Source organism: Dermacentor silvarum, chromosome 9 (assembly GCF_013339745.2).
Source record: "Dermacentor silvarum isolate Dsil-2018 chromosome 9, BIME_Dsil_1.4, whole genome shotgun sequence".
In the NCBI taxonomy this organism is placed as follows: domain Eukaryota; kingdom Metazoa; phylum Arthropoda; class Arachnida; order Ixodida; family Ixodidae; genus Dermacentor; species Dermacentor silvarum.
In genome coordinates this window covers 28,549,462-28,571,543 of record NC_051162.1, presented here as the reverse complement: position 1 = coordinate 28,571,543, position 22,082 = coordinate 28,549,462, and the positions used below count along the sequence as shown (strand labels likewise).

Sequence of the window (22,082 nt, the reverse complement as noted above, 5' to 3'; positions counted from 1 at the left end):
GGTCCGGCCCAGATCCCGCGATGCCAGCTTGTCTGTGCCGGTCGCCCTGCTGACTCGGCCGCCGCCGCCATTGCTCATGCGTTCATACGATCCGCAGCGGCATGGCAACACATTCGGAACAGCCGATTTTTTTTGTATTGTGAGCAATGTATTTCGGCCGAAGAATATTACGAATTCGTACCAGCCGGGATCGTATCACCGGGGTTTTACTGTATATAAAAACCTTCCAGCACATAAAAAAACTCATCATCCTCATCAATCACAATCTCGAAGTCAGACTTGAAAAAAACCTGGATCCACACCTGACTGCACCTAACTGATAAGAAGAGCAGGGCCGGTATTTTGTAGTGATGCCTTTCCGATAGTAATGCCGTTTCGCACTTTTTGCGCTTTGTCTGTGTTCAGAGCGACGTCCCGCCCGCATTATCAAAGCGATCAACCGGCCGTTAACGGCAGATAAGAGTGGCATATAATCGAGCGGAAGGCATCGCCTTCAAGATCGCGGCCCAGTACAGTCAACTTCTGTTAATACGACCGTGACTGGATCAACAACGATAAAATCACCAACAAAATTGATAGGATTATCTGGTGGGTCAAATTAAACAAGATGCATAAAAATGTCAACACAGTATTTGCCAGAGTCTAACATGCTCCCGAATCAAACGTGTGGCCATGTTCTATGGTTTCAAAGTAGAAAACTAACGTACAACTTACATTAAAGCTCCTAAACAAAGTAACAATTTAGCGCGTACCTGATTTCTTAGCTAGAAAAATATGCGTGTGGCACAATGGCAGCCGGTTTCCTAAAGCTAGCTTCACTGCACTGGTGTTTAAAGTCAGCTTTGCCTCAGTATATTCTTGTTATGCGGTAAAGCCTAAAAGCACCGCGAAGGCGGGTTTGGTTGCAGATCTGATTGCACTGCGCAGGGAATTTCCGTCCCAATCTTCTTGGGAAAAAAAATGCCTTAGAATTGGGTAAATACTGTTTTCAGACATTATGAGTTATGGTTACTGCTTGGAAATCTTCTCCGGACAGGTGGAAAATATGCATTTTCGACAAGAGATGACCTGTTCAACGCATTCATTCCCTGTACCCTAAGCGCTGCCAAGTTGAATGCTGCCGCTATTGCAGTCACTACTGCAGTCACCATTGGGGTCGGCCCGCGTGTGTGATGACCAGCCAACTTCTAATTATCCGGCGAAGGCCAATTTTAGAATTGAAAAATGAAATTTTGTGCCCATAGAAATGCATGAGCGCTGGCCGAAACCTTCAGTTGGGATCGAATAAACCGAAAAATCTAATTAACCAGTGTGGAATTAACAGAAGTCTACTGTATAGTAAAGTGACTGATATGATGTGTGCCATCATACAGTAGGCTTTTGTTAATTTGACTTTTCGGCTAATTCAAACTCATCCAAAGGCCCCGTCACTGCCCATACATTTCTATGGGGCAAAACATTCGTGATTCCGATCCTGAAATTGGCCCTCACCAGATGGTTCGAACTTCACTGGTCGGCATGGGCGTGCCTGACACCAGTGGTGACCTCAGTCGTGACCCCAATGTCTGCATTGTCTGTCTTGGTGGTGCTTGGGGAAAGTGATTGCGTCGAACACTCTCCATGTCCCGCCGAAAACAGCTATTTTCAGTCTAAAGAGTTTCAAGCAACAACGATGCCTCCGCTCATCCTTGGACAAGCGAAATGTTCTGCACTCAACCTGTAATGAACGGGAAATGTAGTTTGTTATACTGAAGAGAATTTAGAGTTTCAAGGACATAAAATAAACAAGGGCCAACTACAAAGTCTGCATTGCTATTAGACTAAGGGCATTGATAAGAGACAGTATGCATGAGAAGCATTACTGGTGAAACATCACATATATCTTGTGACGTCAACTATATGCAGTATTTCACATGACAAAAAAAACTAAAACACGTTTAGCAATGTTTAAATTATGTGCAAACTTGACCATGTCTGATGACATGCTTTTCATTTTCAGTGGATGTGGAGGAATGCCTGGGCAGTTCTCCGCCAGCTGCCGAGAGCACAACCCCGCCGTCTTCGCCCAGCATAGGGGGAACCGGTGTGGCCACTGCAGCCCAAATGACCAGCTCTGCATCGGGGTCAGTTAGCGTGTCATTATTAGTTCGCCCCTGTTTGCCCCCTTGTAGAATTTATGAATGTATTCAAAATTGCTTATACGAAAGTATGCTTACACTATGGATAGCATGGCCTAGCGAGTTCGTGGGTTCAGTATAATATTTCATCAGCAACATTCCGATGGAGGGGAATGCAAAAAATGGTCTTCCATCGATCATCGGTCAAAGGTATTCAAGAGCCCTCCACCACACCGTCTGTTGCAGTTGTTTAAAGGAATACTGACACATCTTTTGAAAGTCGACTCGTTTTGGGATATGGACAGTGATGGTTGACCGACATAAAATTTCTTTTTTTCTTCCAAATATAGAATGCCTGAACTGTTGCCCTTCGGCATCATCATTAGCCTATATTTATGTCCACTGCAAAACGAAGGCAGAATTCTCCCTGCGATCTCCAATTACCCCTGTCTTGCACTAGCTGATTCCAACTTGCGCCTGCAATGAACGAGCAACTTCCGTGACCTTTACTTTCGTTTAACAGTTGATAGTGAAATGCCCAGTCTTCTGTCCTTGTGTAGTGTAAAAGAATGGCTGCGCAATGTGTGTGCAGGGGTGGCACGTGGAGTCCGTGTGAGGCCATGGAACTCCAGCTGGACTACTGGACTCTGCAGCGGAAAGGAGGCGCCGAACCCTGTCGCTTCTCTCTCAAGGGCGCCTTCCGATCACTACAGGTGAGGAGCCTGCTAACAATAAATTTCTACACAGAACGTTCTCATTCAAGTGCAGCGTGTTTGAACATGCCTTAGCTCACACTGTAGTGGCTAGTTCTGTGCAAGTTTACTTAGCTATGACCATGGTGACTAGCAAGAGTACTTGGCTGGTACTGTGCAAGTTTACTTTAGGGGCACTTGGCTAGTTAAGTAAGGTTGATCATAGAATTAATGCCAGGAATACAGAAATTAAATTTGTGATTTTGCTTCTGTATTTGCCCATCATGTACCAATGCAGTTTTGCAATAGTGAGGGATGTAAATTAGGTTGGTGAAAAGTATTACCTTTGGTAACTGTTAATGATCGGTTTCTGTCCCTTGTTGCATAAATTGTCGCTGTAATTTTCTTCTTGCTGTTTTGATCTTATGCGCAGCTCAAGAAGTTTTAAGCTCAAAGTTCCATAGAGGATTACTTGTAGATTTTGGAAGTTTTACCTTGTGGTTGGCGCATGATAGCCTTAGTTGCTTATGCGCCATTAAACACAACACAACTTGTAGATTTTGCCTTAAGATGGCTTTTCTGCGGCATGGAGTGCACCACAATGCTGCCATGCCTAAAGGCAAATTTCTCTGTACCATGAAGCTGTGCCTGAACGCAGCATCCACATTACCGCAAAGCCTTAGTTGAAGTAAAAATTGCGGAGAAATGGGTTTGGAGAGCAAATACGGGTAGACAAATTGACATTTACAGGAAGTGGAGTTGGGCAGGCTATGTGTTTTGTAGGGCAGTTAACCGATTGCTTTTTAGAGAATGGAATAAGGTGCCAACGGAAAGAAAATGTAGCTGGGGACAGCAAAGTATTAGGTGGCGTGCTGATTAGGAAATTTGCTGGCATAGGGATGACGGTGATTTGAAATTGCTGGAGACGCATTTGTCCTGTAGTCAAATATAAAATAAGAGATGATGACGATGAAACACATTTGGTGCCGTGAAGTTACATCGTACTCTAACAGAGAGCACTAGTGAGAGTGATGGTGGCTGAAACATAAAAAACAATTATCCCAAAGATTATGCGGGGTTACTTTTGTCGACAGTTTGTGTGTTCGTGCATGGTTGTTTGCACTTGCTGTGCATATTTTTTTCTCTAAAGATTGTCATTAGAGGTGCTCTCTTTTATCAGTGTAGCTTATGTGTGCAAAAATGCAGCACATTCCTGCAGCTTCCGTAACATCTTTCATTTGAAAGCAAGATATTTTCAGGGTTGAAGGATTGGCTTGACAGTTCAGAAAAAAAGCCCTCTTTTTGGAGTGTGCGCCTACGTTACTTAGCTGTCATCTCTGTTCTCTGTTTATCAGCTTTGAGTGTTGTGTTGCTGTACGTGCATCTCTGAGGCCATCCTATGGATCCCGCTAAATGCAGGTGTGGCGGCTGGCAGTCTCCGAAATGCTTGGCCCCTGCCTCAGTTTGAGCTATGTCACAAGAGAGAAGAAGCAAAAGAGTGAGTCCTTGCTACTTCCTTTTTGTCCATGTTGCCTGCTGGAAAGTTCTTGCGCGTTTTGAAGGGTGTACAATCGCCGTTATTGTTGTGCACACTTTGTTAATGATGCATGCCTAGATCAAATTGTAATGTGCTCAGCAACACAGATCAAGTGTGTTCTACATACCGTATTTACACGATTGTAAGTCGACTCGAATGTAGGTCGACCCCCCCAAAATTGCATGTCTCAAAAAAAAAAAATTGGGGGGGGGGGGGGGGAGAAAAACCACGCGAGTGCATTTCACACAAGCGATATTTATTGATGGGGTTGCTAAGACTACTCATCGTCACTAGAGTTGACCTCACTGGTACTGCTGCCGTCATAGCTGCTGCGGTCCCACAGCACGTCGTCATCAAAAGTGAGTCCACACTTCGCGAACGACCGCACCACGACATCACGCGGTACAGCCCCCCATGCAGAGAGGACCCACCCTCACACAGTAGCCAGACTTGCGTCCCGCTGCGCAGTTGTTAGTTTCCTCAACATGGAGGATAGCAGCCGTTTGAACGCTGCTGAGAACGAGCGCTGAAGGTTTTGGCACTCATGACAGGCGCAACGATTCAGCATTACAGCAGAAGTGACAGATGCGAGCGGCCGTCGAAAACAATCGTATCTCAAAGAAAAGCTCTTCCGCCAACTACTAATACCCCCCAAACGACGGCTCTTCCGCCAACTACCAATACCCCCCTAACAGCGGCTCTTCCGCCAGCTAGCAATACCCCCCAAACGGCGGCTCTTCCGCCATCTACCAATACCCCCTAAACGGCGGCTCTTCCATGATCGATGCTCCCACAAGAGCCGTGCGCTTGTGGTGCGCGCAATCAAAATGTATGCAATACAGTAAATTATTACGCTACGCTTCTACCATAACCATAAAAACGTAGGTGCAAACTTGTAACCACGCCGTAGCACCCCTGATTTCTCGCTTCTCTTGCCGTTACTAGCGGTACACGGTTCGGTTTCGATTCTAAGTCGACCCCCCAACATTGGATTGCCACGGTACTTTCGGTGTACACTGTACAGTCCTGAGCAATTGAAACTTTGACGAGAAAATTGAAATAAGATAAACAAAATTTGAAGATTCTGCTTGACATAGAGGACACATTTGGTGCACACGACATATGTGACACACTATCCTTTGTAGCCTTAATCAAATGGGACCCTTATATGAAACCCATTACTGAACGTCTGTCATTTTTGTGCTTGTGCCTGAGTTCTCCTGGTTCAAATTTATTTGCACATCATCGTATGCGTGGTGACAAAATGCACTGTACACTTCATGCGAGAGCTATTCGTGGTCACAAACAATTGCCCCACGACTGCCAATTGCCCAATGGCTAGTGTCTATGGGCTGTTTCACGTGCTCTTCGTTAGTTTCCTCAGTGGCACACCCCATAGATAACATTGCAGCAGGTTTAAATATTGAGCAGTAGGAGGCTACATTCTGTGTGCAGAAATTCACAGGCAGGCACTCTTCTGTCACACTGGCCTTGTGGGAGCAAGGAGGCCATTGCTTAGAGGTGGCACCTAATATCCTCATCAACAGAAATCGTCACTGTGGACTCTGTCACCTAAAGCTGCTTCACAGTGGCCATCATAGGCTTTTCAGTCTTCTTACTCATGATGGCCTGGTGGAGAAACTAAACAGTCTGAATGACGTCTTCCCTCTGGCAGCACTTATACTTTTAGAGGAGTTGGCGATCATCGAATTGCTGCGGCCAGCATGTAAGGCAACTAGGACAGTGGATGGCTCCGTTCCCTGTGTCAGACTGTGTTGGAATAAATGTTCCATGTTGGCGACACGAGGTTGTTTGGTTGGCGAAGACAAATCAAAATGTTAATGTCTATGGCAATTGGAAGCCATGTGTTCAAATACCTTGCACACACCTGGTACACGTGTGTACAATGCGTAGAGATTCAAATGCGATAATCGGCTCGCATGGCGGACACCACTTTTAGCACCACCAGTGAGCACTGGGTGACCAAATATGACCGCTGAGGGAGCAAATTCGGTCACTATGGAACGCAAAGGCTTTCTTTGTATACCTCAGTGCATCAGCTCCATGTCTCCAGGGTCCACCAGTGGTGCCAAAAGTGTCAGCGCGCATGTGCTATGAGTGCCACATTTGAATCACTCAGCACTGTGTACATTTGTGACTGTGCAATCTTCTTTCTCCATCTACTGTTTCTCGATTCTTGTGAATCTTCTTGTCTTCCCCATTTCTTTGAGGCAAGGTGGGGCATGGCCATTTTGGACAGGGTTTCCAGCCTGTGTCCAGTTTTGTTCTTTATCTTCGTCACTTTTTAATAATGATAGCAATGATCCTGTGCAGTCATGCGCCTGGGCAAGAAGAAGGAAGGCGAGCGGGAAGCGAGACGCTGCCAGCAAGTCGAAGGCGTGCAGCGACTCATCTGCTCCTGTCGCAACCTGCAACCACCGCTCAGAGGTGAGATAGGGTGGATGGATGCTTGACGTAGGCTGATTCGCATCGGCTGTACAGTTGCATTGAATATGAGCTGCAAAACCGTGCTTGTGATTGAAAGGGCCCCAAGACTGCACACCGGTGCCAACAAATGAAAAATTGAAAAACTTAACATTGTTCAACTTGGTGGTATTTCATGCATGCCAAGTCTCCCGAATTTTTATTGCGATAGCAATTATATGGACACTAAAAAGCAGATTTCTGCCATCGGCGTCGCCGTAGCCGTCGCCGTGAGGTTCCGTATGACGTCAATGGAGATGAAATCGTCGCCGCGCGCCAGGCGCGTAGCCAGGGGGGGGCTGATGGGGCTTCAGCCCTCCCCGAAATTTTTTCGTGCTGCCATGCACCGCCGACCAAAACTACCACCGACGCCGGCAATCATTCTGGATTTTGTCTACAATGTCTTTTTCACACTCGAAAAGACATTTCGGCACGAACATTGCGAACTCGGGCTGGATTTCGTGACAACGCCCTTGCACCTGGAGTCACGTAACGCAAGGAGCCCCATCCAAGCACAATCTTTCAACGACTTTTCGATAGCGAGCGGGCGCGATGCGGCATCTCGCAACGGCCGCGGAATGTACGGAGCGCATGGATTTCAATTACGAAACTTTATGGGTATAATGTTCTCATAAACTTTTGACGCGAAAGGTGCGCAGACATTTCCAAGGGCATGCTTTAAAAGATTTTCAATTCTATAACTTTATGGGGTTAATGATCTTATAAACTTGGGCCAACATGCGCGCACTGGAGCCCTCCCGTCCAAGCCGTTCCAGAAATGGAAGCACGCGCTTGCAATCTTCCACACACACCAAAATACTAAATATCACCGGGACTGTCAGCTAGCAGCTGATACTTTTCTCCAAACATTTTCAGGAAGCGTGCCCAATGTGATTGATCAGCTGGACCAGGGCAGGCAAAGTAAAATATGAGAAAACAGAAGAAAGTAAACGGCTTATTATTGATTTTTTTTTTTTTGCGGGCGACAAGGTCTGGCTCTCCGTGGCCACAGGGACAGGGGCCCTATGGATTTAAGCAATGACCCTGCTGAAAATACAGGCATTTTCTGAGTGCTTCTTCGCATGCGAGCTGATTGTGGAGATACATATCTGAAGAACCATTTGGAAAGTTGCCCCAGTAATGCCTCGTATTTAAGCCCAGACGCACAAAACCAAATTATAGAAATTTGTGGTGACATTATGAAAGAAAGCCTAGATTCAAAAGCAGGCTGCTTCTCCATACTTCCTGACGAAACGACGGACATCGCTGGAATCGAACAGCCTACTGTTTCTGCAATGTACCTAAACAAGTATGACAACGACATCAAGGGAGTGTTTTAGGTTTTAGCACCAGAATCGATTACCATCTCTCATTGCGACAGCAGGTTCTATGTAAATGTGTAATTACTGCTGCAGCTTCTAGTCACCCTTCCAGTGACCACTGCCAGTTCAGAGAGAATATTTTTTTAGCAAGAGTTTACTAAAAACTACTTGCGCTCTACAGTGTCTGTGGAACGCATGGTTATGCTGGCGCTTCTATACACCCACAGAGACGTCAGCATCAACGTGTCCGAAGTCATTGACCGCTTCCCTCAACTTTCCCGCCGAGAGAAGTTTGTCCTTTAGATAGCGAAGTAGCAAAAATCAATGCAAGTAAAAAGCACTGTTCCTTCAAGTTCATAAGTTCTTAAATATTGTTACGCGAAGAACGAGTCAGTAAGACGGGCAACTATTTACAAGTTGTATTTACAACAGCGGTTGCAGCGCTGACCGGTTAGGTTCACAGCGCGAGCCCAGCTCGTTCTTCCTCTTCTTTTCTCGAGTGATGGCGCCCGCGCGCCTCGGTCAAACAATCAAATACCACACGCGTGTAGCAATATGAAAACGTATGACCGTTCATTAGCTTTTAAAACCGCAGAAATTTTTGCCGTTTATTCTAGCAGTTAGCATCATGAGACAAAATTATCATGCGAATACAAAAATTACGAGAATACCAATAACCAATTTTGACCGACCTCGCTCATTGAAAGCCCGGCCCACGCGGCGTTCGCCAAAAATGCACTCGGATATTGGGTAGTTCAACTTACCGCATCATCTGTGGCCTTTGTTTGTCCTTTTCTTTCATTTTCAGCTACCTGCTTTTATTTCTTTTTTGAAACGAAGGAATACCCTCCTTTAATTTTGGGTGCAGAATAATTGTTGGCGTTGTGCAGGCAGTTAAATTACACATTTTCGTACTGATTCATGCATTATTCCTCTATTATTCTACCCACATGGCGATGTCGCGACCGCTGCATGGCCCAAGTACATAACACGATTTCTGCGATCATAGTTATGTTCTTGCCTAGATCATCTGTATTTCTGTGCGCAAAGTTACTGTCTGTGACTGAGCAACATGTTTATTTGTCTTATTTGACGCATTATATACACTGACGTTTGCTTAAATACGTAGATTTATTGGAGACTCATACGTATTTTTAAATACCTTATTGCGAGGTTTTGTGTATACAAGCAGTGAACTTTGTTTCCAGCGACTCTTTTTTTGCCCTTTAGCGAGTTGTATCTTCGCATTTCTATATTCCATTCTATCTTCGCATTTCTAATATATATTTTGCAGAACTCCCACTTTTTATTTGTACTCACTGTTGCGAGTATTATCTCGGTGTAATTACAATACACGACGAGTTACAGCTGCTCCTGCGCAATCGATTGCAACGAGGGATAGCGTCATTGAGGTTTCTTCCTGGCCATTGCATATGTAGAAAAATGTAAACAAGGTTATTGAATGACAAAGATTCATCAAAATATTTGTCCTCAACTTATTTATTTCATGGCCTTTACGTTTTTCATATAAGCTGCATGCACCGCTTTGCTGGTTTCGAACTGATATTGACCCTTTTCGCGGCGATCCCGTGGGCGCTGCCATATTTCATCACGTGGTGACGCGTCCATTGCTTGCCTCAACTGCCTCCGTTGCCTCCTTGTTTACGATGGAAGTGTATGACGCTGGCGCGGCTTAGAAAAACCTCTTTTTTTGGAGATATCGTAGACGGTGACTAGGTGGACGACACGAAGCTTTGATCACAGCTTCAGAGAACATGCAAAAGCGCTTTCGGAGCTGAATAAGCTATGTCCAAACGGCTCAAGCAGTGTATATGGTGCTTCTTCTAAAAGCGGGGCTAAATATGCATTCCAAGCTTTCCGATTATGAATTCAGTCAGGATTAGTGTGTTTTGCTCTTTTTCTTTATTCGGCAAATATTTTGAAGCAGTGGCTTGTCACTTTCTGACTCAGTGAAGTTCCTCGGTGCCGCCACTATCTGATTATTTTCGGCCTAATCACTCGCTGGTGTGCTTAGTTCCGAATCCGATAGATTTGTTCTTGCTGCGCACCAGGCTTGAAACGTAGCTGTTTTGTACATTGTAATACCTTGTAGCAAATATATATTACAGCTAGTAACTTGCTTACTCTTGTGGACCGTCACGAAACATTCAGCTTCGACCATTGGTGCGCCATAGGTGTAGTCCGTCATTTATTGCGTGTATACAGTGCGCATATATTCAACTGTGCGTCCATTCGCTTATTCTTGATACGTCGGCGATAGAGTGGGCGTAAGTTTTCCTGCCATTTGGACAGATGTGTATAGATAACGTGCGTGAAACTTACTATGAAAGGAAGCGGCGCTACTCCCTTTGTCATTGTTTAACGAGTGGTACTCACTCTTGCCGACGTTCTGGGGATGAAGCCCTTTCTTTGAAGGTTAGCAATACAAGGCTGGCGGATGAGCAAATTTATGTATCCTCGAGGAAATCCGTACATCACGAAGTGCCGGTAACACGTTCGGACAGTTGCAGCAGTGGTCCGCGAACTTCGCCACACAGATTCATTCTATTGCTTAACATGCCAGTCACTATTTTTGCAGCCAACTACTGCACGCGTCTTCAATCAACATTATTCAATCTAGCAAGATTGGAGCACAGTGCGATAGCGAAAACTCAGTTGCATTTCCGACAGCTGATAGCACAGAAGCAAGGTAGAAGCGGTAATGGTTTTGTATTCGTGCGCGGTCGCTGAGGAGAGGTATGGCGCGCCACCTTGAGCGCCATCTCGTTTCTCTAAAACAAACTGCTCCACGAAAAGGGTCAGTAGTTCTAAAGTTCATGTGATGTTTTCTTTACTTATTAATTAGACAAAAAAAAAGCGGAAGCATTGATATCAGTTATTTCTGCCACATTTTTGGGGCATACGAATATATTCTTTTACGAAAACATACATATTTTAATGGACAGTGCATAGCGTTCAATAATTCGTTTGCAGCATCTAATATACAATGGAATTGGCAATGCAGTTATTATTCATGCATTTGATCCCTCGACAAATTCTATAAGGAGGAGGCCGCGCTGCAACCTGAGCCCCCCCCTGAACGAAATTTCTGGCTACGCCACTGCCGCGCGCCGAACGCTGTATGTGCGAGTGAAAGGGCGTGAGGGGCGCGCGCTTTCACGGGGAGTGAACGCACGGCGGAGAACAAACGCGCGCTCTGCGCCGTGCTCACTTAAGGGCTGCAGAAGTAAGCGTCTCTTTCCTCCTTTACAATCACCATATATGTAGAGCAAACGCGCCTTCTTCCGACGCGCGAGAGGCCGTGGGGGAGGGGGGAAGGGGGAGGGAAGGGAGGTGACGTTTAGCTGCGGCACCAAGTGCCAATTGATATCAGAGGCTCCGGCAACAGTCACGAACGCCGCACGCATTTTGAGCGAACGCGGGCAAAACGTCGACGGCGTCGACAATAGTTCTGCGTGTTGCCGGTGCTGCTGAATGTCCAAGTTTATACAGCTGATAAAGCTAATATCATTACTCTGTATAGCTCTCTACAAATTTGCTATCGCATTTGATGCTTCGCCTTTCAGGTGAAACTGCGACAACTTTTTTATAAGCTCTTCGTATTTGGGCTTGTTCTAGAGTTTTACGAGTATTGTGTAAAATTTTACGAAAACTTCTGTTCCTGAAAACGTTTAGCTCACTGGTCTCTGATCAAACCCATACAAATGAAAAATTGCAAAACGTAACATCGTTCAACTTGGTCGTATTTCATGCATGCCAAGTCTCCCGAATTTTTTTATAAGCTCTTCGTATTTGGGTTTTCTACGGTTTTACGAGTATTGTGTAAAATTTTACGAAAACTTCTGTTCCTGAAAACGTTTAGCTCACTGGTCTCTGATCAAACCCATACAAGTCTTCTGGTGGTGCACGGACACCAGAGGGCCACTTGCTTCTACCTAGTTTGTTCAGACAAGTACTTATAGCAGGCAGATTCGGCAATGCTGAAGTCGCTGAAAAAGTCACTGTGATGAATAACACTGTGTTGGTTGTCAGTCTCTGCTGTTCAAAGTTTGCTCCCATTTGGTTGGTTTCATCAATCTTGCAGTAGGACGTTGATTACCAGAACAGAAAACGAAGGCAAAACTTCCATTTCTGAAAATTTCATACTGAAACACCAACGATCAGGGGCAGGAACTTGGAGACATCCTCGCCACTCGTCTTTCTTTAGGGGCGAAGCTCCTTAGGGTGTGGGTCATTCCCTCCTCTGTAGTAGTAGTAGTAGTAGTAGTAGTAGTAGTAGTAGTAGTAGTATGTAGCCACCTCTAGTTAATTAATTGCTCAATAGATGGTGTTGTGTGTCCGTCTATGTATGTATATGCATATATACATATATATGCATATGCATAGTATAACCGGAAGCAGACTTCCGTTTCCGGTTCCACTTCCGGTTCCGCTTCCAGTTCCAGAAGCCAGCTTCCAGCTTCTGGAGAACGCTTCTGGCGTTTTTCTCTCGTCCGTAGTTAGGTGTGCTGCAGTGCACAAGGGCGTTCGTTCCCGACGCGCGTTCTCTTTCTCTCGTTCCCGACGCGCGCTCTCTTTCTCGTCCACAGCTAGGGGCGCTGCGGTGTACAAGGGCGTTCGTTCCCGACGCGCGCTCGCTTTCTCGTCCGTAGCTAGGGGCACTGCATTGCACAAGGGCGTTTGTTCCCGACGTGCGCTCTCTTTCTTTCTTGTCCGTAGCTAGGGGCACTGCATTGCACAAGGGTTTCGTTCCCGACGTGCGCTCTCTTTCTTGTCCGTAGCTAGGGGCGCTGCGGTGCACAAGGGTGTTCGTTCCCGACGTGCGCTCTCTTTCTTTCTTGTCCGTAGCTAGGGGCACTGCATTGCACAAGGGCGTTCGTTCCCGACACGCGCTCGCTTTCTCGTCCGTAGCTAGGGGCACTGCATTGCACAAGGGCGTTTGTTCCCGACGTGCGCTCTCTTTCTTTCTTGTCCGTAGCTAGGGGCGCTGCGGTGTACAAGGGCGTTCGTTCCCGACGCGCGCTCGCTTTCTCGTCCGTAGCTAGGGGCACTGCATTGCACAAGGGTGTTCGTTCCCGACGTGCGCTCTCTTTCTTTCTTGTCCGTAGCTAGGGGCGCTGCGGTGCACAAGGGTGTTCGTTCCCGACGTGCGCTCTCTTTCTTTCTTGTCCGTAGCTAGGGGCACTGCATTGCACAAGGGCGTTTGTTCCCGACGTGCGCTCTCTTTCTTTCTTGTCCGTAGCTAGGGGCGCTGCGGTGTACAAGGGCGTTCGTTCCCGACGCGCGCTCGCTTTCTCGTCCGTAGCTAGGGGCACTGCATTGCACAAGGGCGTTTGTTCCCGACGTGCGCTCTCTTTCTTTCTTGTCCGTAGCTAGGGGCACTGCATTGCACAAGGGCGTTTGTTCCCGACGTGCGCTCTCTTTCTTTCTTGTCCGTAGCTAGGGGCACTGCATTGCACAAGGGCGTTTGTTCCCGACGTGCGCTCTCTTTCTTTCTTGTCCGTAGCTAGGGGCGCTGCGGTGTACAAGGGCGTTCGTTCCCGACGCGCGCTCGCTTTCTCGTCCGTAGCTATTGGCACTGCATTGCACAAGGGCGTTCGTTCCCGACGCGCGCTCGCTTTCTTTCTTGTCCGTAGCTAGGGGCACTGCATTGCACAAGGGCGTTTGTTCCCGACGTGCGCTCTCTTTCTTTCTTGTCCGTAGCTAGGGGCGCTGCGGTGTACAAGGGCGTTCGTTCCCGACGCGCGCTCGCTTTCTCGTCCGTAGCTATTGGCACTGCATTGCACAAGGGCGTTCGTTCCCGACGCGCGCTCTCTTTCTTTCTTGTCCGTAGCTAGGGGCACTGCATTGCACAAGGGCGTTTGTTCCCGACGTGCGCTCTCTTTCTTTCTTGTCCGTAGCTAGGGGCGCTGCGGTGCACAAGGGCGTTCGTTCCCGACGCGCGCTCGCTTTCTCGTCCGTAGCTAGGGGCGCTGCATTGCACAAGGTCGTTCGTTCCCGACGCGCGCTCTCTTTCTTTCTTGTCCGTAGCTAGGGCGCTGCGGTGCACAAGGGCGTTTCGTTCCCGATGCGCGCTCTCATTGTCTTGTCCGTAGCTCAGGCAGGCGTGCATTGCACAAGGGCGTTTGTTCCGACCGTGCGCTCTATTCTTTCTTGTCCGTAGCTAGGGGCGCTGCGGTGCACAAGGGCGGTCGTTTCCCGCATGCGCGCTCTCTTTCTTGTCCGTAGCTAGTGGCGGCTGCAATTGCAACAAGGGCGTTTGTTTCCCGACGTGCGCTCTCTTTCTTTATTGTCCCGTATCTAGGGGCACTGCGGTGCACAAGGGCGTTCGTATCCCTGATGACGCTGCAGCTCTTTCTTGATCCGTAGCTAGGGGCGCTGCATTGCACAAGGGCGTGTTCCCGACGTGCGCTCTCTTTCTTTCTCGTCCGTAGCTAGGGGCAGCTGCATTGCACAAGGGCGTTCGTTCCCGACTGCGCGCTCTCTTTCTCGACCGTAGCTAGGGGCGCTGCATTGCACAAGGGCGTTTGTTCCCGACGTGCGCTCTCTTTCTTTCTTGTCCGTAGCTAGGGGCGCTGCGGTGTACAAGGGCGTTCGTTCCCGACGCGCGCTCGCTTTCTCGTCCGTAGCTAGGGGCACTGCATTGCACAAGGGCGTTCGTTCCCGACGCTCGCTCTCTTTCTCGTCCGTAGCTAGGGGCACTGCATTGCACAAGGACGTTTGTTCCCGACGTGCGCTCTCTTTCTTTCTTGTCCGTAGCTAGGGGCACTGCATTGCACAAGGGCGTTTGTTCCCGACGTGCGCTCTCTTTCTTTCTTGTCCGTAGCTAGGGGCACTGCATTGCACAAGGGCGTTCGTTCCCGACGCGCGTTCTCTAACTCTCTCGTTCTCGACGCGTGCTCTCTTTCTTTCTTGTCCGTAGCTAGGGGCGCTGCGGTGTACAAGGGCGTTCGTTCCCGACGCGCGCTCGCTTTCTCGTCCGTAGCTAGGGGCACTGCATTGCACAAGGGCGTTCGTTCCCGACGCTCGCTCTCTTTCTTTCTTGTCCGTAGCTAGGGGCGCTGCAGTGCAACAAGGGGTTCGTTCCCGACGCGCGCTCGCTTTCTCGTCTGTAGCTAGGGGCGCAGCATTGCACAAAGGCGTTCGTTCCCGACGCACGTTCTCTATCTCTCTCGTTCTCGACGCGCGCTCTCTTTTTTTCTTGTCCGTAGCTAGGGGCGCTGCGTTGCACAAGGGCGTTCGTTCCCGACGCGCGCTCGCTTTCTCGTCTGTAGCTAGGGGCGCAGCAGTGCACAAGGGCGTTCGTTCCCGACGCACGTTGTCTATCTCTCTCGTTCTCGACGCGCGCTCTCTTTTTTTCTTGTCCGTAGCTAGGGGCGCTGCGGTGCACAAGGGCGTTCGTTCCCGACGCGCGCTCGCTTTCTCGTCTGTAGCTAGGGGCGCAGCATTGCACAAAGGCGTTCGTTCCCGACGCACGTTCTCTATCTCTCTCGTTCTCGACGCGCGCTCTCTTTTTTTCTGTCCGTAGCTAGGGGCGCTGCGGTGCACAAGGGCGTTCGTTCCCGACGCGCGCTCGCTTTCTCGTCTGTAGCTAGGGGCGCAGCATTGCACAAGGGCGTTCGTTCCCGACGCACGTTCTCTATCTCTCTCGTTCTCGACGCGCGCTCTTTTTTTCTTGTCCGTAGCTAGGGGCGCTGCGGTGCACAAGGGCGTTCGTTCCCGACGCGCGTTCGCTTTTTCGTCCGTAGCTAGGGGCGCAGCATTGCACAAAGGCGTTCGTTCTCGACACGCGCTCTTTCTCTCTCGTTCCCGACGTGCGCTCTCTTTATCTCTCATCCGTAGCTGTGGTTTACCCGAATGATCCCCCGGAGCTTCGCCCCACTCATCATCATTCACCCCATGGATATGCTGTGATTTTTTTTTCCTGTTTTTTGTCTTAGTTGCTTACTATGCCTCCTCTATAGTAAGAGTGACATTTGCATTGTTGTAGAAAGGTAATTCATTAATGCAGCTCAACTTAATGCTTTTTAATGTCTCTTTAACACTGTAATGCCCAAACACAGTTCCACAAATAAAAAATTAGAACAAATTCTTCATACCTATTTTTCGCCATGGAAAGTACATCTGTAGAAAAAAGCTTTATTTAGTTATAACTTTATTACTGTACTAATTAATTAGTAATTTGCTAAACTTATCAACAGCTGAAACTACAGTCCAGCTATCAAAAATGCAATTATGGGCTTTGCATTAAGTTTCCTGAGCTTCAATCAGCATTTTGAGGCGTCAAAGTCGTCATAGCATATATGATACTTTGTGCATTACAAGGTTAAGTAGTAGTATTAGAAAACTATGTTGTGAGAATACTGGATAGGTACTTGGTAAGCCATATAAGACACAAAAATTAGACTGGTGATGACGCTGCATTGAAGTTCCCATACCAGTTCACCATGACGTGAGGCTGGTGACGAGCCGTCATGGAAGCTTACCGTCAATATGTTCGCACTTGTGGACTTTATTGTCGATTGATCGTAAGATGAGACACACAAGCTAGATTGACGGCTGTAGTAGCTGAGTACAGATCCACGTTCAATACCCTGCTTGTCTGAAAAGTCTGCCAGTGGCGAAACTTAGCACTAGCAACTTGCACATGGGTACACTATGCCATTTCATGTTTTGGCCAACGGCTTGGCTGGTTGGACCGCACTCGGCAAGCCAACCTGCTGATTGCATGTGATAACAGTAATCGCACGGTTTCATATTCACGGCGATACATAGTGTGCCTGTGCACATTTATTGTTGCTCCACGGTTCATATCGACACGGTTTGTATGCCTGTGGGCCATGAAAATGTGCAAGAGACCTTTGCTAACCCGTCAGGAGGCACTCCGTGTGAGCATAGACGTGATTACGATTTTCTTCATGCCGATATCTGCGTACATGCCTAAACGAATATTAGATGTAATGAAGGCATTTCATGCCGAATGTGACTACGTTATAATGAGGTTCGAATGTCCTTTAAAATGCATGACTAGGGATGGGCGAATAGTGCATTTGAGGTTCGAAGCGAATAGTGATTTGGTCGAATAATTTCAAATCGAATAGTTCGAATAGTATATATCGCATATTACGGTATAACCTAATTAATTCGAATTTCACGGGACCGAAAAAAATGTCCGAATTAACCGAATGCCGAATTATCAGGGTATCCAGAAAAAAATAAGCAGATGCTTGCTACGTCAGCACGATTTTATTAATGTAATGGATGAGCAAATCCTTTTGCTATTTTGCACAAAAGCAGTGCGGAAGCTGCAATTCTCGTCATCTCGTGACTGATTGGTTCTCGCAGCGGCGATCGAGGCCTCACGACTTCCTTCGCAGCACGGCCGCGGCACACGCCATCTTTTGCAGCAAGCTTTGCACTACTGCGCGTACATCCCGATTATTTTTTTGCCAGTAAGCTGACCGCCAAAAGATCGCACGTCCATCGCGATGTAGCCGGTGCTCTTCATCCTCGACAGCTTTGCACCCAGTTAAACCGAAACAACTGTTTGTCCCAACCGCGGTCGCGATCGACGCGATTAGGAAGGGCGACTTTGCAGTGCTTACGGCACACGGCCGACGCACGCACCGAGTCAGAACGAAACTACCGTTCGCTGCAACAACTGCAGACGAAATCGCGGTCGCTATCTGTGCGATCATGGATGCCCACTACACAGCTTTCTAGGCAGGGCGACGTGCGTACTGAGTCAAAACGAAACTACTTTTTGCCGCAACCGCGGCAGCTGTCGACGCGATTATGGATGGCGACAATGAAATGCCGCTGGCAACGCGTTATGCGCGGCGGCAAACGCAATAAAGGCACAAATAGGCACGAAGCTCTCAGTTGTTGCTGTCATTCACGCTAGCGCCGCTTCTGCTCTTTTGCATCGCACATTTCCGGCTCTTTAATGCAAAAACGTATAGCCTTCGAGATTTACGGTTGATGTATGGCAGCCAGGACGTGAAGCATAGCCTCCGCGATGTGTACCGTCCGTCTGTGGCTTCTAGGTGCCTATTTAGGAGGGCTGAATAATTCGAAAATATTGAATACCTGAATTCGAATCGAAGCGAATAACGAATATACAATTATTCAATCGAATATTCGACAATACCGAATGTTCGCCCATCCCTATGCGTGACTCAGGTTGATGTATTGGCACTGCTGTTTGGGCATGAAATTTAACAGAGTGTTTTTCTGCTGAATCGAATGAAAATAGCCTTGAAATAATATGTCGCCATTGTAAACTCCTTTAGTGTCTCTATTATCCTCAAACAAGTTCTGCTGGTAATATGGTAAGTCAAATCCTGTAAGAGGAGAGCCGTATCCTACTCTGAAATACCTTCATTCTATATTCGATGTTTGCTATAAGCATAAATTCGTTACATGCTGATATCAGCGAGAAGCCTTGTAGGTTTACTTTATTATATCCGATAATTCTTTCTATCCGTGTTCGATATAGAGGTTTGCTGCAAATGCTGTGGCAATGTCTGAAGCGCACAAATTGATTTGCATGTTCGGGCTTCCCCACGTTTGCCGCAGTGTCCATCGACGGTGTGGAGTGGACGGGCGTCAAGTTCTTCCAGCTGAGCGCCCAGTGGCAGACGCACATCAAATACTTTCCCATCGGCCTCTACGTCGCGCCCGAGCCGGCCCACTGACCAACCCACACCCCCCACTCTTCCCTGCACCCGCCTGACCCTGGCCCCTATTTATTGACTAGCCTATTTATTGCCTACTCCTCAGCGCCTGTTAGTGTTGATTGTTTCCCCACCCACGTGATTCTCTTCTTCTATCCCAGTCTGCTGTTGTGTGTTTTGTACAGTGCTCTGGAAGCGTACGATACGTCATCCCTCGACCCCCGTGAGCAGCCGTCCAGTGTGCGATGCTGCGAACGGCGTAGTTCAGTGTGCGCAGCGCCGACTATGGAATCGAACCCTGCGTGTTTGCGCGAGGCTCGATCTGCGCGAGGGCGCTGCCCACGTCCAGCTACGCGCAATAGCGCTTGAATAAAATGATTGTGTACATTATGTGGAAGTTTTGCTGCGTTTTGTTGTGCTGTCACGGTAAGCGATATCCGTAATACTCTTGCATCTACCAGAACTGAGGTTGAACAGCGCGAATGAAACAAGGACACGAAGAAACAAATACGCTTGTCTGTGGTATTTGTTTCTTTGTGTCCTTGTTTTATTTGCACTGTTCAACCTCAGCTTTAGCAGGCTCCTTCACTACTTTTCATCTGGACATGAAACTTCCCCAAAAGTTTCATATGGAGACAGAAGGTGGCACCAGAGGCGCTGGCGTAAGTAGAAGGTGAACAATCTGTCGTGCAAGATGGCCGGGCTGCATAATGATTGAAATATTTCACTGGGATAGGCGCATCACCCACATTTATTTCAGCATGTTTGTAGAGTGAGCATGAAACGAGAACTTTTGGCAAATTGTTTGTGTTTGGCGAACATGTTTGTGTTTAAATTATACACAGCGCCGTTTTATGATTGACGTCGCCCCAAGCCCATAGTAGCCTTCCTTGCACAAATTGTTTTGTTCGGCTCTCTATATTTGCACTTTGTCTAGTTAGTTGGATGAGTCAGTTATGTTTGGTTAGCTAGATCAATGTGTTATTTGTTTGGTTAGCGAGTTAAATATGTTGGCTTAGTTATAGCTAAGTAGGTTATTCGTGAATATATTTTTTTAGTTAGATAAGTTAATCAGTTGGTTAGCTTTGTTACTTTGATTAGTTAATTTCATTATCTTATTTAGTGAGTTTTGTTGGTGTATTACTTAGTTATCATGTAATTAGTTTATTGGTTGAGTTGGTTTTGTTACTGTAGTTTCTTACATATATCGAGTTATGTAATGTAGCTGATAGATTAGTTAATTTAGGTTGGGTATTAGTTTAGTAATTATTTGTTTGGTAGGTAATCGATTGGTTAGCCTTCTTTTGTTTAGGTTCTAGATATGAAACAACTAGCCCTCGTCACGATGTTACTAGTGCATCTACCAGCTTTCTTGCAACTATCAGGAAGGAGCGATGGATTAAATTGCATTAAATCATTCCTTTGGCACAGTGGCTGGACTAATCTTGTTCCAAAAAGGGGCCACTGGAAACTTACCGAAGAGTGCCTATGCCAGGCGGGGCCCTGTCGGCAGTGGCGGAGGCCCGCCTAGCTGTGTGCTTAGAGCAGCTCGCCTGAGAGCTACGAATCCCGCTCGCACTAGTTTGTGCACACCCATTTTGAGTGGTAAGCTTGGCAGAGGACCTGAACAGTAAACGGGTTATAGTTGGACCGTTTGCGGTAGTTTGAACTTTGTGCTCATTTTTCCTATCCGGCAGATATTGACCTTTAACATGGGGCCCCCAATATTTCTGTTTATCCCCAGTAGTGGAGTCATATGGTCACGACAACACACCGCCGTTGCCCAGTAGCTACGACATTGCGCTGCTGAGGCGGGTTTGATCCTGGCCGTCACGTACGCATCGATGGGGGCGAAATGAAGGAACGCTCGTGTACTTGGATTTATGTACACGCATAGAAATTATTCAGGAGTCCCTCTATGTGGTGTGCGTCACAATTGGATCGGGGTTTTGATACGATAAGCCCCAGCTGATTTTTTTTTGTGTGGGCATGACGGCGCCGAGATCACGCATGCCCTTTCCTCGACCTTCCAACTTGTCGTTTCCCTCCACGTCTGGGCCAAGTGACGAAGCACGTGCCAGGCGACATTGTTAGCAATGTCAGTGCCAAGATCTGACATGTGCAGCTCCCAGCATATCTGCTTGTTCCCTCGGTCTACATCGAGATCAGTTGGTCTACATCAAGATCAGTTGGCAACGTCAGCCGTCAGCAAAAAAATGGCTGCGGCTTAGCACAGCTAACCCTGAGTCATCAGCTTATATTTATGTCCACTGCAGGACCCTTGTCTTATTACCCCTGTCTTGCGCCTGTCTTGCGCTAGCTGATTCCAACTTGCGCCTGCAAATTTCCTAACTTGATCACCCCACCTAGTTTTCTGCCATCCTCGACTGCACTTCCCTTCTCTTGGTATCCATTGTGCAACCATAATGGTCCACCAGTTATCCATCCTACGCATTACATGGCCTGCCCAGCTCCATTTTTTCCGCTTTATGTCAACTAGAATATCGGCTATCCACGTTTGCTTTCTGATCCACACCGCTCTCTTCCTGTCTCTTAATGTTAGGCCTAACATTTTTCGTTTCGTCGCTCTTTGTGCGGTCCTTAACTTGTTCTCGAGCTTCTTTGTTAACCTCCAAGTTCCTACCCCATATGTTAGCACTGCTAGAATGCAATGATTGTACACTTTTCTTTTCAACGACAGTGGTAAGCAGTAAGCTCCCACTCGGGATTTGGCAATGCCTGCCGTATGCACTTCAACCCAATTTTATTCTTCTGTAAATCTTTTCCTCATGATCAGGGTCCCCCAGCTGTGAGTAATTGACCTAGATAAACGTATTCCTACAGACTAGAGGATGACTGGCGATCCTGAATTCTTGTTCTCTTGCCAGGCTATTGAACAGGAACTTTGTCGTCTGCATATTAATCTTCAACCCCACTCTTACACTTTCTCGGTTAAGGTCCTCAATCATCATCAGCCTATATTTTATGTCCACTGCAGGACGAAGGCCTCTCCCTGAGATCTCCAATTACCCCTGTCTTGCGCTAGCGTATTCCAGCCTGTGCCGGTCCTCAATCATTAGTTGTAATTCATCCCCTTGTTGCTGAATAGGACAATGTCATCTGCAAACCGAAGGTTGCTGACATAGTCGCCGTTGATCCGCACTCCTCATTCAAGAGCTTGAATACTACTAAGCGCGCAGTGAATAGCATTGGAGAGATTGTGTCTCCTTGCG

At 47.4% G+C, this 22,082-nt stretch overlaps 1 protein-coding gene across 4 annotated transcripts in view; it reads left to right on the top strand.

Annotated features, from left to right (window-relative positions):
* LOC119465192 (phosphofurin acidic cluster sorting protein 2-like) overlaps window positions 1–19,239 on the top strand; it is an 87,535-nt gene extending 68,296 nt beyond the window's left edge. For all 4 annotated transcript variants that reach the window (XM_049656452.1, XM_037725989.2, XM_049656451.1 and 1 more), the window contains 5 exons: window positions 2,000–2,123; window positions 2,710–2,830; window positions 4,229–4,307; window positions 6,681–6,794; window positions 18,752–19,239. In XM_049656452.1, the coding sequence (XP_049512409.1) occupies window positions 2,000–2,123; window positions 2,710–2,830; window positions 4,229–4,307; window positions 6,681–6,794; window positions 18,752–18,870 (557 nt within the window). In that variant the 3' untranslated portion in view covers window positions 18,871–19,239. The remainder of the gene's footprint in view (window positions 1–1,999; window positions 2,124–2,709; window positions 2,831–4,228; window positions 4,308–6,680; window positions 6,795–18,751) is intronic.
* The last annotated feature ends 2,843 nt before the right edge of the window (window positions 19,240–22,082 follow it).